General features: G+C 35.7%; 1 protein-coding gene across 1 annotated transcript; it reads right to left on the reverse strand.

Moving 5' to 3' along the window:
* Window positions 1–477: 477 nt before the first annotated feature.
* LOC141817657 (putative galacturonosyltransferase 7) lies at window positions 478–19426 on the reverse strand. Its single transcript, XM_074705296.1, has 8 exons — window positions 19316–19426; window positions 18566–18700; window positions 10203–10332; window positions 10061–10113; window positions 9572–9867; window positions 2110–2467; window positions 1473–2018; window positions 478–1304 (listed from the first exon to the last, which is right to left on the reverse strand). Exons 1-8 carry the CDS (start codon window positions 19424–19426, stop codon window positions 1023–1025), a joined length of 1911 nt encoding a protein of 636 aa, XP_074561397.1. The 3' UTR covers window positions 478–1022.
* Window positions 19427–20148: the final 722 nt, after the last annotated feature.

The raw sequence follows: 20148 nt of genomic DNA on the forward strand, positions 1-20148 counted from the left end.
AGACATTCAAGTTGTCACCCAAACACCGCAGTTCGATCTACAACTACGACGTATTTATAAGAATTTTTCTCCAAATAGAGAGCGCAATCAAAGGATGTTGGGCGTCTGGACTGGTCGCTACGTGCACTTCCCGATTTACCCTGATGGCCGGTGGAAAATTTCCATGGGACCAGACCAATCACCCCCAGAGATAGTCAATGAGACTAACTGGGATTTATCATTTTTTTTTTTGATTTCCTGAGCTTGAGCGAAGGCAAGCCAAGTAACTTCTAGATCATATTGAGCAAACAGTTAGAAATACAAAAACTGCATCTGTTGATAAGAGAAAAAAGAACAGCCCTCTTTACACGGAACAAATCTAATTTTCCTGTACGATTGAGCACGGCTTTCCAGCAAGTTCAACACAGTAGCACCAGGAGCATACCCAAAATGCAAGCTTGTAATTGATACTATAATTAAATACAAAATCGTTTCTGATTACCAAGTTAATTGGACACCAGTTCGTCAAGAATAAACGCATTTCCATGTGTAATATTAGAGACAAAAAAATTGCTAATGAGGGATGCAAACTATACCCTTATTGCAGAGGGCAATGGAGCCAAGGGAAGGAACAAATAATAGGGGGGCCAAAAATGGATCTACATTGGTTCAAGGATGGCATCAATCCGATCAGAAGTGCCAACCCACTACTCTTCCGACTAAAGAATGAACGATATGAAAACAGTCAATTTGTGAACTTATCTGAAACAATTGTACAATACCAACTCTTGGAGCCTATCTTCCATACAAATTCCTCTGAGGTCAAGAATCTGATGAAAAAACAATGTTTGTGTTGCTGGATGACTTCTGTGTGTTCAAGAACCAGCAATAAAAGAAACTTCTTTTCCGACTTTTATTGGGGTCTCTTGACAGTTGGAAGTATCTGCTGATGTCTTGCTGCAAGTTGCAGTAAAGAAGGATGCAGCCATGTTTGTTTTCCTTCTCTCTGATTCAGTTCTACTACTGCAGTTTGCATCTCAAAACTATGGACTAACATTGCATTCCTCCATATAACGCTCATCTCGTGTAAGGTAACTCTTCCAGTATTTTTTGTACTTTGGAATCGCTAGATCGAGCCAAGGCTTCATGTTTCCATTATAATGCAATGCTGCTACATTCTTTACAGTCTCCTCAGAGACTCCATAATCATGGCCAAGTCCTTGCTGAATTAAAGTATTATCTAGAGTATATATATGACCATGAAAAGCAAGTAAATTCACTGGCAGTGCAGCAGCTCTCCATTGTGCATCATTTTTTTGTTTCAACTGTCGTATGCAATGAAAGATAGATAAAATAATTAGACAACGAAATTAAAAACCCCACTAGTAGGTCTTCAAACCAAAATCTGGTCATCAATATAAATAAATATTATTAAACTATTTAATCATATATTGAAATTTCAATTAAACCAATATCTAATCCTTAGCAATTACCTTATGGACAAGACTTTGATAAACTCCAGTAATATCTAGTTCTCTCCATTTCTCCAGGTCAATTTTGTTTATACCAGACATCCAGGCACAGGAATCACTGTCATACCCAGTAGCACCTAGATAAGACTCCAGCTGACCCAATTTCACTCCACAGAATTCAGTAGCAGCAATTACTTTTCCTCCCATATTAAGATTCCACAGAAAGGATATGTCTTTCTGAACAACCACATCATCATCCAAAAGAATCACTTTCTTTAGATTCTTCAACACATCAGGAAGAAGAAAATGGGAATGACCGAATACTGAGAGGTATTTTGTATTCATCTGCAAAGGGGTAGGTTGTGTAGTAGTGTGACCAGAGACACGGAACTCCTCTGGCATTGAAAGCTCTCCCAAATCCATGTTGGAGAAATGATTAGACTTGAACTCATCAAAGTTCAGAATGTGAATGGTCGCTTCCCTATATGAGTGTCTGGCAAACCAATGTTTCATAGAGTAAAAATTTTGTTTATCAGTTAGCACGTGGAAGACCATGCTATTGGGTGCCTGTAAAATAATTAATGTTCACTAATGTGATGAAAGAAAAAAGAAAAAAAATCAAAGAGAAACAAGGAACACAAGGATTAGAATTTCATACCTCAGAATTCATTACGGTAGAGTTGATAGTAACTGATAATGCTAGTACATTTCTTGAAAAGATAACATAGTGCACATAGCTTGGATTGTCAATTTTATAAGCAGAAGAACGCTGCATATCTACTGATGGAGATTTGAAGAACTCTACAGTCAGTCTCATTAGAAGGCAATGAAAAGTTTTGGACATGGTCTGGACACCAAGCTGATAGAGAAATGCACTTTGTTTCATATGAAAATGAGTTTCATCTTCTGTCAGATCAAGTATCTGTCTAAGTTTTCTATCAACATTATTACAATCAACACGACATGACTTGGATTTTGCAATAACGCTGTCCATGTTCTTAATCTTCTTCCCCACACTGAAAGAAAAAAAAGCTTTGGTTACAGGCTTTGGATGACAGAAGAAAGAAATGAAATGCAAAATGTTCATAAAATTTCCAACAGACTGATCTAATGAAAGGCAAAATAAGGAGATTCAATTTCAAAGCAATCTATTAGAATCAAGAAAACATTTCGATCATACTGTTCATAAATGTTTTAACCTCAAATTATACAAGTTAACTTTCAGCATTGGTGTTTGTAATACCTAAACTAAATGCTCCATCAAATCAAAATTATTATTAAAATACCAAGAATTAATAGAGAATTGCCTATTAGTGTTCAGATGAGCACAACAAGATGAGATATAAAATTGGCTGAGACTCAAAACTTGTTGAACTGACCTCCATTTCATTTGGAGTCCCAATTTTTGTTTTGTTTTTTTTTTGTCTTCATTGCGTCCTTAAATTTTCAAATATTATCAGTATTTATTTAACAGAAATGAACCAAAAAAAAGGGATAGCCAATCAAATTTTCACATCCTATGTTCCTCTGTCAACTTCCTCTCTCTTCCTCTACATCCTTCAACTTCCTCCCTGCCTCATTGTTTCTCTATGTATTGCAATTTCCTTGTCACTCTTCCTCTACTCCAACTTCTACTTCCTTTTGCCTCCAGGATCATCTCTATCCTCACCTCTCTACTCTCATAAAATCCAAGCTTCCTCATTATCACTTGAAATATTGCTTTACATAGACCTTCTCATTGTCCCATTCCCTCCCTCCACCCTTTGGTCCTCATTAGGACCATGTGGCCTTTTGGTCCTTGTCCTCGCTAACACAAAGATCCCCTTGCTACTCTCTCATGATTACTTCATCTACTCATCCAACCTTGCCTCTACCAAATCAACATTGCTTGCCATCTAAAATTATCCAACCTCCATAGTGCGGTAAACGGGGCAACTCATGGTGGGGTGAGTCAACCCATCAAAAACCCATCATATGATGGACTGGGGTGGATTGGCCCGCTATCTTGATAGGTTAAAAAATCTCCAACCCAACCCAACTCAAGGTGGATTGCGAGTTAGGCAGGTCAACCCACGAGCCTACCAAAGTTGAAATTTTTATGTTTGGATTGCAAATTAGATGAGTTAAATCCACAAGACCACCAAAAAATAAAAAATATATATATATTAAAAATTTTAAATTTGATCGGATTAGGTGGGTTAAGCCTACGAGCTCATTAAATTTTCCACTTTTGTTTTAAATTTTAGAAGAAAATAAATTCTCAACCCATGAGTTAACCCAAGCCCATCGTGGGTTGACCCACGTGGGTCACGAACCAGCCCACACGGGTCGCAGACCGGCCTGCTCGGGTCACGGGCCAGACAGGTCAATCCACCTGAACCCACCTTAAAATGAATTGATAAAATACCAACTCAACCCATTTAAATTATTTGGCTGGGCGAACCAACCCAACGGATCTAATCCAAATTGACGACTCTAAATCTCCACATCACCTTCAACATATTGTTACTGTCAAGCATCCTTATATGGTCATGATGAGAAGGGGAAATGGGTCTCACAATTGAGGGGCTATGTCAAAATTAAACCACATCATAAATATTGTTATAGTCTGAATTTTAGCATATTTAATAATTCATATTATATTTAAATGATATTTATGTGGATTGATCTAGGGAGTTTTAAGACTGTTTATAAATTTAAAGTTATTAATGTTGGATCTATAGATTGAATTTTGAGCTTGTGTTCGGTTCAATAGGATTTTGAGCCAGTTTTTATATGATTCAAAGCTGGCCCAATTTGGAGTTTGATCGGTCAAGTTATGATCGAACCAAGGTTGAACCAACATTAATTTTGGTTCGATTCAAAGGGAAGCAGTTTCGAGGAGCTAGGGCTGAACTCCTTATGTGACTGTCCCATAGGCATCTCCATCCCTATAGCTTATCTCCAATTTGGTCAATCAACTTCAATCCCTCAAGCTCCTCTCCTACTTGTAGTGAGTTTCTTCTCCATCCCTAGCTCAAGCTGCTAGCCAACTTGGGCATTTGGTTCTACCTACCTCCAATTTTTAGTCATCCCACCGCCTTCTAGTTGGACATTTGGGCATAAGTTGGTGTTTCTACCAAATTAGCAAGTTTTCTTCCTTGCCTTCTTACCCTATCTTCTTCTTATTCTCTTTCATGTAGCCAGTCCTAAATCATGATTTGGCAGCTAAAAAATGACAAAATTGCAGCAGCAACTTATCAGGTAGCGGAACTAGAGATTATTCACTCTTTTGGGTTAAGTTTAATTCTTCTTCAGTGTTTGTTTTTCATGGGATTGTTAACCCTAAGGATGCCCTTGCACCCTATCTTGATTTTAGGAAATTTCAAGGATTATTTGAATATTTTTTTGTTGGTTTTATGACTACTTAATTTTTGGACAGCAAATAAAAGAACATGCAAGCATGTTTCTTGCTTGAGGAAAGTTTGTGTCGAGTTGTTTGCATTATCTTATGGTGCACAATTGTGCCTTTGTATATTTGAATTATCTTATGGTGCACAATTTAACTCGTGAATTTGGAGCAAATGATAAATTTTGTAAAAGCTGAAATTTAAGCTGGTGAAAAATTATGCGTATCAAATAGCATTTTGTATGGTTGCTAAAAATTTTCTATCAGCTAATACTAACTAGCATTGGAACACAAAGAAGATGCTGGATGTAACACCCCTTAGGGGCTTAGTTGACTGATTTGAGATTTAAATCATAATTAGATGAAATCTTTACTAGCATATTAATATTTGCTGGAAATTTTTGTTAAATAGCATAAAATGAGGTTTTGAACCCCCTAAAGAGCAATAAGAGAAAATTTCTTAAGAAGCACATTGAGAGTTTAGAAGATTATCCAAAAGGTAACTTATTCAAAAGAGTTACTTTGGATGGTGACTAACACCTGATTGTGTTGATCCTTTTAAAATGGAAGAAAATGAGTTGAAACATCTATATGATTCCTGTGTTGCCAACTCATTATCCATTTGGCACTACTGCTTTTATTTGCCTGTCATTTCCCATCACTGTTAACCTCATGAATCATATTCCAAATGTGATATACGGATTGAAAATTTTCCGTACTTTAAAACATAGAAAGCAGTTCATATATAGCTAACTAAAATGTTAACAAATAGGCAATCCAGGACAAAGAATCATATTCCTTGAATTTGCTGGCTTAGAGCAGACGGCTGACTCAGATGTATTTGCTATACTTTCATTGGATTATTCCCCATGATGGAAGACTCTTTTTTAAAGCCCATTCCTACAAAGTAGCTTTTTGTAAAGTCCATCCCTATAAAGTTCCTAAAAAAATAAACAAGTATCAGAGAAAGCTTCTACCTTCAATACTCAAAAAAGAAGATTATGTAAAGATGAAGATTGAGAGAGAAACAAAGATTGGTGAAATAACCTAATAGATTTTTGTTTGTGGCATTGTCAATTCAACCATTCAAACTTCTCATGTCACTGAATTCATGTAAGGCTATAAGGGTAATCCAAATTCTTATAGCTATAAACCCCCTAAGATTGGATCTTCTTCCATCCCTCATTAATATTCATAGTTGCTCAATTAAGAGGGGTTGACCATTCACACATCATTTTTGGATATTTTAAACAATGGCGTGTCTTTGTTGATTTTAACATTAGGTCATTTTTGAATATTCTAAGCAATGTGCATGTCTTTGTAGGTATATCAATTTTCAGATCTTTGTTGATTTTTATGATGTAAATAGAGAATCAAGAGTTAATTGGGTTTATTATTTTTCCTAATTGATGGTATTGCTTTCCTAGTTTAATTAGTATTGGGTCTACAAAAGTCGTGCCTCTATATAATATTCAGTTTTTTTTTCTAACAAGAAATTCCCCTTTTACTCACTATGTGAGATAAAAAAAAAAAGTGAGGTTTCTTCTCTCCTTGCGAGATAGATATCACTTAACTTCATCACGTTCATCCTAATTGTATATGGTTTAAGGGTCCAATTTTGGTATTGCAACAATTGGTAATAGAGTGGCATTGTGTTGCATCAAGTATCAAAATTCAATTTCTAGTTCAATTTTGATATTTCCCTTCCTCTAAATCATATCTATCCACTCACCACTACTCTCTGCATTTATGTCATCTTCCACCTGGCACATATCCCCTTCATTTGCATTACCCTCATTCGCCTACATCTTTTCCATCACTGTGCATTTGATTCCATGCAAGTCCAGCTGCAGTGGCTAGTCACCAATCGCTACCAACCTCCACTAGTTGCCTTTTGATTCTTCTAACTCCATGTAATTGCAAGCCACCAGCAAGCTCCTACCAAGCTATCAATCCTAAACCATGGCTTAAAGCTTTGAGTCATGATCAGATCTTCCTCAAAATTGCTTCTTGATCATTCAATCCTCCTGGTCAAACAAGATGCCTATCACTCCACCTACTTTCTGCTAACATACACCCAACTAGTCGACACCAATCTTGTCTTACCTATCGGATCCTACTGACTGATCCACTTTCATGGACAACATTGTTGTCCACACCTAACCCTGTGCCACTCAATTGCACCCATGAGGCGCCGTTGTTGTGACGCCAACATCATCTGCCCTCTCCAGCCTATCATTGTGTGCTCCAGCACAATTTGCTCCATCACATGACCTTGATCACTGATGGCCAGCGTCCTAACCACTCCACATAACATGCACATGACCTCAAAGCCTGCAGCCACAAAGAGACCCAATGCAACCTGTAAATTTGATCAGATTCAAGTTTTTACAGATTAATCCACTAATCTGTAAATTTACAGCTTAGTCCCTTTTCTAAAAAAAAGGTCAAAAAAAGAAAGCAATCTGTTTTGCAGTAGCCAATGGCTACTATAGCAAGAAAAAAAGGATTACTATAGCTCTTGAGAAAAGGAGCCAGAAAAGGAATTCTGCTGTATGGAAAAGGAAAAAACAAAAAATAGTGAAGGAAAAAAGGGGAAAGAAAGGTTTGTGGAGTTTGAATCTAATCCAAGGTTTTGATCTGGTGCAATGCGCTGATCTAATCCAAAATAAATCAATTCATTAGAAATTTGAAGAACACTAAGGGACATAATCAATCAGACTCCACCTCAGAATTAGTTTGTATAATCTGGTAAAATCACATTTTCTCTACGAAAATTACTTTTGTTTATTTTTTTAATGAATTTAAATTTCTTATATTTAATTAATTTTTCTCACAATTTTCTATATGGCATCATGCATTCATAAAATACAAAAATACCATCATAATCTATTTAATTCAATCATCAATCATCAAAAGAAATCATATGCATGTTTGTCTTCAATCATCATAAAATATTTTTTATCATAAATTTTCTACATGATGGCATGCATTCATATAATACAAAATACCATCATAGTTTGCTATTTAATTTAATTGCCAATCATCAAAAGAAATCATATGCATCTCTTATTTCCACCTTAGTTTGTCTTTAATAATCATAGGATATTTTTTTCATCATTAATTTGTCTCATTACTGTATAAGCATCAGTCCTTAGAATTGGTATGATAAGAGAAGACATCATAACTACCGCCAAATACATGAGGGATGAGATACATAAACCCCATTACCCATGGAAAACAAGCTTAGATTCATAAAAAGTAGAACGGACCTACCATAATTTTAGTAGATATTAAGTACAATTTTTCAAATTCATACTAGGTGAATCTGTTAGGGAGATAAGACCGCATCACATATCGATACAAAATGAGAAGAAAATTGATGGAAAAATATGTCTTCCGAATTTTAAGAAATGACTGTCTAGTAAGTATACAAGCACAAATTCCTAGAAAAGACAAATGAGAAATTGAACAAAATGAACATCTTGAACTAAGAATGTCTAACTCGAATTTTTAAAATTAGCAAATTAATTAAGATTTTCACTGGCATGTTTCTTTCATATTTACGACTTTAATGTTCATCATCCTACTAAGTTTTCTTATTTGCTTCTATCTACCAAACTGAGAGCTCCATTTTGCATATTGGAAAATACTTGTTCATATTAGGAATGAAATTGTATTGTTTATTATTCCAAGAGTCTAATGATATTGTAAATTTTCATGTTGCATTCATTCATGAATTTAAATTTTCTCTTAGCATTTTTAGAAGCATTCATATCCTTTGTCCAATTTATTTGACCAGATTGTGAAAAATTAATTATAATGCCTGTTATCTTATCAATTTATTTAAGTATTAGCTCAATTTTCAAATTGAAGGATATGTTAATTTATTATGAAAAATTTGAGCATCAATCTTCATATATTTACTTTGTCACAATCTTCTATGGATTCACACTCGATGATATCACTTCCATGTCTAGTGACTATTATGCCAAGATGGACATCATCTTCGCCCCATGCTAAATTGGAGCATTTTCTCATTCATTGGAAAAGGTGGCCAAAAGGGAAGGAAATGAAATCATAATTTAAAGGAATAAAATGCATCAATCTATTACTTGATGAATGGGATGCCCAAAAAGGAAAATAATAGAGAAACACTGTTTAACAGGGTTAGTTAATTAATTGTTCCCTGTGCTTGACAAAGATGACCTAGAAAAAAGGTGACATTCGTTCTTTTCATTAGGGAGAATGATGCAAACAGGGAATCAATGTTAACTTGCTTTTGAATTTCCAATTGATTTTGGTAAATCAATGTTAATTTGAATTTGTAGTTGAATTTGACAAATGTTCTCTTTTAGGTGTCCGAAAGTTTGGTAACTTTTTATTTGGTAGAAATAGCTTTTAGTTTGGTAATAGTTAAACAAGTATCTTTCAATTTGATAAGAGTTTATTAGGATTGTTATGTTTCGGAATTAGTGGTACTTCATTTATAGTTTATTGTATATAATATTCAATTTTGATTAACAGGAAATTCCTCTTTGATTCTTTGTATGTGGTTCTTTTTCCCTTATTGAGATAGTTATCCCTTTTGACTCATCAACTTCATTCCAATTATCAATGTGATTTGGATTTTAATATTGCATCAATTAGTACCAGAGCAATGTTGTGCTGCTTCATTTTATCATCAAATGAAAATATTCATAGGTTCCAAATATCACATGGAAGTACTTACAGTGGTGGTAGATCAGGATCAGAAACTGCTTCACTAAGCATTCGCTCATGATCTTGAATATTCACTTTCAGTTCCCGAGCAAGGGTTTCCTTTCCCTTAATTTTTGCAATGCTTGGGTAATAAGCTCTTGCCACAAATAACTGATCCTTGAGTCTCTTCACAATAGAATCTTTCATAACTTCTCTATGTTTTCTGGACCAAAGGCAATAGCTTCCAAATTCATGTTCACAGGATATGTCAGTCTCATAAGCACTCAAACCTCTGTCAGGGCTCTGCTTTCTATCTTCTACACCAGTCTGTAAAATGCCGAATTTGTTTGTTAAAGCATGTGACGTAGTTGAATTTAACACATTTAGATCAAGGAGAACAGAGTAATCATCATACTGATTTACTACATGTAGCAAGAATATTAAAGTAGACAATTTGGTGGATCAAAAACAACAATATCAATAATAATACGAAATTTTTTAAAGTGTTAAGAACAATTACTCTAGTACTGGAAGATGGAGGCTTTCTTGAAGGACCACTACTTTCAACAGTACCTGCAAATCAATAATTAAGATCACTATGTACAGAGGACATGGATGTCCACGTGTGAAATAATAATTGGCATATAAACATCAATACAGACCTTTTGTTTTGGATTTGTCGTCCTTTGCTGTAGCCTGAGATCTATCATTCTTGGATTCTAACGTGGACAGTGAGCTGACAGTTTTGTTGATTTTCTTGTTCAATTCCTCAGGAGGCACACTATCAACACCCTAGTATACGCAATTAAAACTACCCTTTAGTATGTCTGTCACTAAGCCGTTGATATAAAAAAATTGGCAAATGCTCGAATTAACTTCAAAATGAAAACCATCTCAGCCAATCTATGAACAAGGTTCAAATTCCCAGTTAAAAGTTCCTTAAAGAGTGTTAATACATTGCAAGAAAACTAAAAAAATACTCTTTTGACATTCTTATTCCTAAATTCCCTAACCAGTGCAACTACCAATTTTAAGTTGCCAATGTTTCATCCATTCACCTCCACTCTTCCTCAGGTTAATTCATTAAAAACAAATCACCTGTTTGCAACTCCCCTAAATATCAAAGGGGAGAAACAATCAAATTGCACTTGGTAGGAATATATATCATGGTAAAAAACAGTTGCAAAGGAATATATTAACCAACTCAAGTCAAGCATGTTTGTCCCAACTATTTGAAATTTATATAAATATTATTCACTTCATTGACCTATATTAAGGATATATTAGAAAAAATATTAAATAAAAAAAAACATTTTCCATGAGGATATCTAAAGGGTTTTTTTATTCCTCGCATCCCCTTGCAACTTCCACTGTAATTGTCCAACATCAATCTATAAAATTCATAGCTCTTGAACATGAGTATAGCATCTTTTATTACTATTTATCCTTAGATATTAATGTTTTTATAGTTTATCCTTCTAATAATGGTGCCTCGCATTCAGTTTAACATTCTCATAAGATTACATTATTTTTTTTTGCATCTTGCTTCTTAGCAGCCCAACGTCAATCTATAAATTAATGGGGATAGTTAAACAATTATATAAATAGGGGACACATGACGGTCACCCAAAACTCCAAAAGGTTTCAATTGTTTCAACAATCTATTCTTTATATATCATCGTCAACATATCTTTACAATTAAATAATAGATCCATGATATTTAAAAGTATTATAGGAATGTTATATCCATCTAGTTTAACTACACCTTGATTCTTTTCTTATTACTGGAAGCATGATCCATAAAATTATTGTCTGTTATCACAGTGAGTAGTCAAGAACGACGACTACAAATTACTAAGGTGAGACCTGACACACAAGGCTCCTTTGAAGGATATAACTACAATCTCAGTAGAGATGAGATACAAGTACAACCATACGAGGCTCTATTGGAACAATTACACCAAGGCATGGTGAGGCTGAACTTCTTCCTTTAGCTCTATTGAGATCTGGCATAGGACTCCCTACCAATTGTCATAATTTATGTTGTTAGGAATTGACATAAATCTAGACATGACTAGCATGACATCAACTCTCATTTTGAACCGGGACTAGCCTGGCACAAAATTAAAGTTACAAGACTTAAAACTTAAACAAAACTACATTTCGCATATCCAATTTCAGTTCTAGTTCCCTTGAAGCATTTAGTTTATGAAGTCTGTTTTCCCCCCAATTCAAACTTCAAATTTAATGTATTTCCACTCATGAATTAGCACAATTGTTTGCAAATGAGGTTTATCTTGATTATGATTGGAGAGTACATCTATAGTAAAAAGATAGAGACTTAAATTGATGTAAACCAATAAGAAAGTCACTTGTCACAATCTCATTAAGTTTGACACAATAACTGCAACATTGTAGATATCCATTATCACATCAATATAATACAAAATCTTCATTTCTTCTCTAAAAATTCATGTTAGTTAGCTGTGTTATTAAATAAGCAACATCTATGATGAACTTCAATATTGAAACTAAATTGATTTTTCAAGATATTTGTTCAATCTCATATTCTATGTCTCTTTCTAGACTTCTAGGGAAATGAATTTCTTGATCTTATAACTAGAATAATACTTTTGATATCCTTTATCACATCAATATAATATAAAATCTTCATTTCTTCTATAAAAATTCATGTTACTTAGTTGTGTTATTAAATAAGCAAGATCTAGGATGAACTTCAATACATGGTTAAAAATCTCGAACTGTGTCGAGGTTTCAGTCTGGACCGGAATGATACGATTTCGGTATCATATTGTACCGTGCTGATATGGTTTTAGTATTTTTTAAATATAAAATATATTAACTAAAAAAATTAATCTAAATATTTAAAAATATAAAATACAAAAAATAATAAATAAAATAAATTTTTTAAAATATATATTAAATTAATAGGATAATTTTATTAGGGTTTAATTAAACTTATTTAAATTATCTCAACTATAGCTAGAAGTTGATTGAAATTATTAACCTAAGTAATTTAATTAAAAACTTTCCTCCTTCCGCACCACTAGCGACTTCTTCTTCTTGTTTCACATGACTTCCTCCTTATTCCGCCAATGACTTCCATATCATATTCCGCGCAACTTCCTCTTCTTGTTCCTTGCGACTTCCTCCTTCCTATTCCGCGTCACGCGACCGCGAGGCTCGGTCGACAAGTCTGCGGCCCTCCGCGAGGCCTGTTCGACACCTCCACGGCGGCCGCAATACCTCGGACGTGCTGGAGTCAATTTCGATCGACGGGCAGAATGAAATGTTTCCACCGTATCGTGCGGAACGAAATATTTAAACCACGCTTCAATATATGAAACTAAATTGATTTTTCAAGATATATGTTTCATCTCTTATTCTACATCTCTTTCTAGAGTTCTAGGGAAATGAATATCTTGATATTATAACTAGAATAATACTTTTGATCATTTTTAATTTCATTTTATCTATACGTTATCAGCAAATTGACCCATTGTTTAAAATCTCAAGTTGTGTCAGTTGGCATGAGTGAAATTTTTGTTCCACCTATGAATCAACATGTGAGATCTTTGATGTGGCTACTTCAAATAAATAATTGTGTCAATCTCATCTACATGCAATTTCATTTCCCATCTCCTTAGATCTCACATGCAATCTCGCTCCTTCATCTTCTTTTGTCGTTCCTTTGCACCAAACTCACATCTTCTCCCGACACACAAGCTCCTTTGTCTTCTTTCAAGAAGAGTGGGTTACGAATCCTCGTAACCTTAATTTTGTGCTCCGACATTAGCTCAAGAAGAGTAGGATACAAATACCGACTCTTACTCTTCTTCCTCTTCCTCCAACTTCCTCCAACACTAGCACCCCTTCTCCTACTCTTCTTCCTCTTCCCCTAACACCTAGGCCCACTTCTCCAACACATCTGCAAACACCAATATTAGCTCCTACTCTTCTTCCTCTTCCCCTAGCACCAAGGCCCTCCTCCTCTAACACACCTCTGACAATGATACCAACACAAACAATACTTTCTCCTGTCGGCCAAAGAGCTTAGCTCAGCACCAGATTTTAATCCCTCAATTTACCTATATCATCTTTTCAGTCTCTAAATCCAACTTTACTATGGAGAGCTCATTGCGTAGTTTCTATAAAAAAATGTTTTCATCTTTCCTTAATTGCATTATCATCAACAAAAAAAATTGGTTTTTCATCTTTTATGCATCTAAATATTATCTATGTCTACATTTCCTATAGCATCAGGAATCCAATAAATATCACTCTCCATTTTTATTTACCATAAAACTAACTTATCATAAAGTTCTAAACTATCAAATGTTTCTAATTCTTTTTGCCACAATTAGATAAAATAAGGTGCTCTCTCTTAAGATTAGTTTGTAGAATATGCAAGCATATTAAATTAGGTGGATATCCTTAGCTGAATATAAAGTGATAAATTATCAAAAATATTTGAGAGATGGTTTATAAGAAAATTATATCATAGAAGCATAGAAGATAGGATTAATTTTACGCTCATCAGAGCAAGTATGTTGTGCCCAAGACAGTCATAAAGTCATGCAACTCCAATGATCCAATTCCATTGTTATCAATTAAGCATTTGTACTCTCCATTGTAAAATAGTTCATGCCAATGGGTCCTTATATTTAAAATCAATCACAACAGTAGGAAAGACCAGCTAAAAAGAATCTGTTGTAAACATAGTTCATGACCAAAAGATCCTTATATTTAAAATCAATCACAACAGTAGGAAAGACCAGCTAAAAAGAATATATAGTATATTAAAGTGAAAGAACCAGTACGCAATATAAATTATGTTAATGTGTTCCACAAATTAGTTGAAATGTGCTATAAATATTGTTGTTCACAACAGTTAAAAAGAATATATAGTATATTAAAGTGAACCAAGCAATATAAATTATGTTAATGTGTTCCACAAATTAGTTGAAATGTGCTATAAATATTGTTGTATGATAAAATGAAAAGAATATTAGCGGAACTGATCTAGTCCCCAAAGACCAAATTTCAATACTAAAGATTGATGCAGATTTCAGACCTGGCCTCTCGATTTCCAATTGTTAGACAATTGGAACAACAATTACACTGATTTTTCAATACTGAAGATGGAACAATCAAGATATATTTCAAGTCTAAGCAAAAAAAAAAAAAAAAACAGTCCACATTTAAAAATTAGGATGGTGCCCTAACTTCATGATTCCAGGCAGATTAAAATCCTCAAGCTGAAATTCTGGATTACCTACAGATAAATTCTGTCCTGTATGTCTAATAGTTGAAACAAGTATCCAGAAGCTATGGAAACTGCATCCCATATTCTTAGGAACTTAATCCAATTGACTAAAGCTAGATGCAGATGAGGTCTAATATCCCAGAAGATTTAAAAATAAAAATTCATTTCATAATAAAAATTCATTTCATGAAAGCATATGAACCTTAGAGGATGAACAAAGAAAGGCATAGCTAAAGAAAACAAAAAAAAAAACTGAAATAAGACATTAAAATATTGATCTAAAAATATAGCAGAGTTGGTGAACAGAAAACAATATCATAGGCTCTTAACAATACAACTGTCATGGGAGCTTACTCCACAGCAGAAACAACAATGGATCTGTCAGAGAAGATTTCAGATATTATATAGATGAAAATTTCATGAAGCAAACTCCAGTCGTCTGAAAGACGAAGACAAACACAACAAGAGAAAAGAAAACAGAGATTCATGTGGGAAAATAAAGATAAAACTTTCTTATCTTCATTCACAGAATATACACTGTTTATAATTTATACACATGTATGTCAACTAAAAAATAAGGAAAACTACTCTAATCAAGCATATAATCTGGTTAGAAATTTAATCCCTGCAGATTAGGGATTACAATTCATCCAATCCTATGAAATCAGTGATAAGATCTTAATCCCTGCAGATTAGGGATTACAATTCATCCAATCCCATGAAATCGGTGATAAGATCTTTCCAAATATATATCCAAATCTCAACACTCCCCCTCAAGCAGGTGTATCTTCCATTCCAAGCTTGATAATCATACGTTGGAAAGATATACCCGATTGTCCTTTTGAAAGAATATCTACCTGCCAACTAGTCTTTGGTTGAGATAAATGGTGTGCAAATTATCTCGTTATTTAGCTTCTCCTTTATGAAGTGTCTATCCACTTCAATGTGTTCCGTTCAATCATGTTGCACGGGGTTATGTGCAATGCTAATAGCTGACTTGTTATCGCAATAAAATCTCATAGGACCATCCCACTTTACTCTTTAATCATCTAAAACTATTTTTAACCACAACAGTTCACATATTCCCAGTGCCATTGATCTGAATTCAGATTCTGCACTTGGTCTTGCCACTACACTTTGTTTTTTACTCCTCCATGTTACAAGATTGTCGCCAAGAAATATACAATAACCCGAGGTTGATCTTCTATCAACTAGAGAACCCACATAATCAGCATCTGTATAGGCTTCTAGTGTTATGTTTATGTTTCTTGCTTTCTTAAACAAAATTCCTCTTCCAACTGTTCCTTTCAAATAGTGCAGAATTCTATAAACAGCTTTGAGGTGCATCTCTCTTGGATTGTGCATAAACTGGCTGACCACGTTTATAGCAAAAGCTATATCAGGTCTTGTGTGTGACAAATATATCAATCTTCCTACAAGTCTTTGATAGGAATTCTTATCGACGACTATACCTTGAAGGGCATCACATAATTCATGGTTAGCTTTTGGTGTATCAACTGGCTTACACCCTAGCATTCCAATTTCATTCAACAAATCTAAAGCATATTTTTGTTGTGATATAAAAATTCCTTGCTTTGAATGAGCCACTTCAATTCCCAATAAATATTTTAATCTGCCAAGCTTCTTAATATCAAATTCTTTTTCTAAGCATTGCCTTAATCTTTACATTTCTTCAACATCATTCCCAGTTGCTACAATATCATCCACATAAACCAGCAATGCAGTTACTCCCCTGAATTTGAATGTCGCACAAACACTGTATGATCCCCTTGGCATTGCCTATAACCCTCCGCGACCATTAAGCTTTTGTAAATCTTCCAAACCAAGCCCTTGGGGATTGCTTGAGTCCATACAAGCCTTGTTTAATTTGCAAACCATCTCAACTTCTGATTTAAATCCTTGGGGGATTTCCATATAAATTTCCTCCTCGAGATCACCATATAAAGAAGCATGTTTTACATCAAACTGCTGCATAGATGGTTCTTTTGGGTTTTTTTTATTATATTGTCACCGAGTGGGATATCTCTCAGTGTGCAAGAATGACACCCCCAGGGCGTGACAAGTTCTATCCAAAGTTAGCAACCAATGACAAAAGTACTCGAACTGTATTCATTTTTGCAACTGGAGCAAATATTTCCATTAATCTATGCCATAGGTTTGGGTATATCCTTTTGCAACCAAATGCACTTTATATCTTTCCAATGAACCATCTAATTTGTATTTAACTGTGAACACCCATCTGCAATCCAATTTCTTCCCTTTTGGCATCTTAACCAATTCCCAAGTTTTATTTTCCATCTCCACTTTCATGGCATTTTCCCACTTCTTGTTCCCTAATGTTTCAGTTAAGTTTTTTGGAATGGGAATAGAATGTAAATTGGTAAGGCTCGATGATTCTGGGATAAGTTCTAATAAGACAAGAATTAATGCAAAGGATGTTTGGTGCAGGCTCAACTCCCTTTCTTAGTGTTATAGGTATCTCAGTCATTTGGCTTTGTGGTGTCATGATTTAATTCCTCAAGGGTTGGAGCTGCTTCTTCAATTGAGTTCATAATAATCTTAGGAGTTTGAACATGATGGTTAGGTGGTTGAACTATTGCTCAAGCAGGTGATGATTGAACATCCTTAGTGAAAATGTTGAGCTTCAGCCTTTGGAAGTGGAGATGTAGTGGTGTCTTGAATACCTTATTCCTTGATCATTTCATGTGAGTTGGAAAGATGGGTAGGATTGAAATCAATGACAATAGATGATGGTTCCATAATGGCAGAACTAGATTGACTTGGAAACTCAAGAAGAAATTAATCTTTTGCTCTATCTTTACTCAAATTCTCCCCCTGAAAATAGGAATTAGGAAAATAGAGTGCTGCTTCATCGAAGGTAACATCAGCAAATACAAAAAAAATTAGTTGGGGAATGGAAACATTTATACCCCTTTTGAGTGGAAGTATAGTCAATGAATACACATTTAACAGCTCTTGGATCAAGTTTTCCCCTATTATGCAGATGAATATAGACAAAGGCAACACTGCCAAAGATCCGAGGGATCTGATTGTTTAAAATAGTGAAGCTAGGGAAGAATTTAGTGAGAATTTCCAAAGGACTTTTAAGCTCAAGGATCTTTTGTTGGGAGTCGATTTATGAGATAAGTTGATGTAAGAACAGCTTCTCCCCAAAAATATTTAGGACATTTTTATGAAATAAGGATGCTCTTGTGATAGCAAAAAGATGGTCATTCTTCCGTTCAACTACCCCATTTTGTTGAGGGGTGTGAACACACGAGGATTCATGAACGATTCCTTGTTTTTGAAAGGAGTGAGTGTTTGATTGAATTACTCCCTCGCATTATCTGAACGAATTCTTTTGATTCCAACATCAAATTGAGTTTTGACCATGCGATAGAAATTCTGGAAGATAATGCTTACATCAGATTTATTTTTCATTAGGTATATCCAAGTCACTCGAGTACAATCATCAATGAAAGAGAAACCATCTTGCCCCAAAAATGTTAGGTACGGAGGGTCCCCAAATGTCACGGTGAATAAGTGAAAAAGGAACAAATGCCTTTGTATTATTGATTGGAAAGGAAGAGCACTTGGGTTTAGCAAGCTCACAATCAATACAATGAAAATTCTTTAACAAAGACTTGTTAACCAAGTACAGGAACATAAACTTAAGAACATGAATTGATGGATGACCTAAACATGATAAAGTCAAACTTTATCTTTCTTGGAAATGGTGGACAAAGAGGATAAAGGAAAGGAACTTGCAACTCTAGTACTTCCACTATTTTCTTCTACATAGTAAAGACATCTTTCACTAGCATGTCCAATCTTCCTCTTTGTACCCAGTTCCTGAAATATACAATGAGATGAGTAGAAGATCACAGTACAATTAGAATCTTTAGTGAGCCTTTTGATAGAGTCTAAATTGGTAAGGAGTTTGGGACAAGAAGAACATTTTTTAGAGTGAGATTATCATATATATAAACATCACCCTGGCCTGCAATAGTGATAGTGGATCCATTGGCCACTGTGATCTTCTTTTGGCTAGAGCATGGCAAATAGGTTGTTCCTGTCAAGATCCACTCCTGGACGTGTCACCGACTGAACCTCCGAACCAGAGTGAAGCAAGGTCGGACGAAGGAGGATCGCCTAGCCTCTGATACCTGCAACCACAACGATCGTGAGAAGGAAAGCCAGGGGGTGCCCTGGCGCGACTACTCTGATGCTTAAGTCAGCCAAGGGAGAAGGGAGAAGAAGAAGAAGAGTGAGCAGAGGAAGAGGAAAAGTGGCTTGGGTGTGTGCTCGCGTGTGTGCGCGTACCTGATCACAGAGAGGAGTGGTCTTTATATATGTGAGAGAAGAAAGTCACATCCCATCTTAATTAAGGCAGCTGTCCCGTCGTTACTTACCATCTTGTCAGAAAGATATGGAATGATCAGAATGAAAGTCCCATCGTTGACATACGATTATAGGGTCATTTCGCACGTGGGTGTCAGGGCGGCGATCATAATTAAGGGGTATGGGACTGTCAGAAGAAATGATGGGAGTGATAGGGCAGAGCACCGTGAAGGCCATCCGACATGAACCCTAATCGAATCCGAATGCGGACGAAGGCGCCGAGTCGATTGAGATCCTTCGGGTTTGTAAGAGGAATTATTTGATGAGAGGACTCGGATAAGGAGCCGATTCGGGTAACGATTCGGCTCGGGACAACACTTCGGATACCAAGGTGTCGGCCCCGAGTTCTTGATTCGAGTAAAGTTCGATGATGAGAGGGACTCGGCTCTCGGAGAAAGGGGTAGCAAATCGAGAACGGACTCGGGCTGACCCTTGAGTTGACCACTATGGGCCTACTCGGGAGTCAGGCAGGGCACTGAGTCATCGACTAAGTTTAAACCCGGACTGGATCCCATGGGGCTTGCTCCTCACACCCATAACACAAGTCTCCCTACTAGTCTAGTCGAAAAAAGCGGGAGTCGGACTGACTAGAACGATTCATGCCCAAGTCCGAGTCATATCAAAGTCGGAATGAGAGATTTGCCGTGACACTTGGCATTTCAAAAACGGATGACGGCTCAACCTTGGGTTACGTGTGATATAAGCATCATTGAGCCATCGGCACCGGCGAGGCGGCGTCGCACGTACGGCATGGTTGATGTCTCCGGGAAGGACATTAATGAGGTGTGATATCCGACGGGACAAGTAAAATCATAACCGGGATGGAGAAAATCTTCCTGGGAAATCAAACTCATCAGACGACTGTCAACAGATCCCGCCCTTTTTTTCACCGCCCAATC

The sequence above is a fragment of the Curcuma longa genome, unplaced genomic scaffold, assembly GCF_044706935.1.
Source record: "Curcuma longa cultivar G26 ecotype Majalengka, Jawa Barat unplaced genomic scaffold, ITB_CL_G26_1.1 contig_21468, whole genome shotgun sequence".
In the NCBI taxonomy this organism is placed as follows: Eukaryota; Viridiplantae; Streptophyta; class Magnoliopsida; order Zingiberales; family Zingiberaceae; genus Curcuma; species Curcuma longa.

Excerpts from the sequence above, each read along its gene's own strand:
- LOC141817657 (XM_074705296.1), bottom strand. The coding sequence starts at position 19,426 with ATGGCCTTCACGGTGCTCTGCCCTATCACTCCCATCATTTCTTCTGAC. Across the intron at positions 10,114-10,202 it reads CGACAAATCCAAAACAAAAG|GTACTGTTGAAAGTAGTGGT; the intron begins GTCTGTATTGAT and ends ATTGATTTGCAG. Across the intron at positions 9,868-10,060 it reads CTCCATCTTCCAGTACTAGA|ACTGGTGTAGAAGATAGAAA; the intron begins GTAATTGTTCTT and ends GGCATTTTACAG.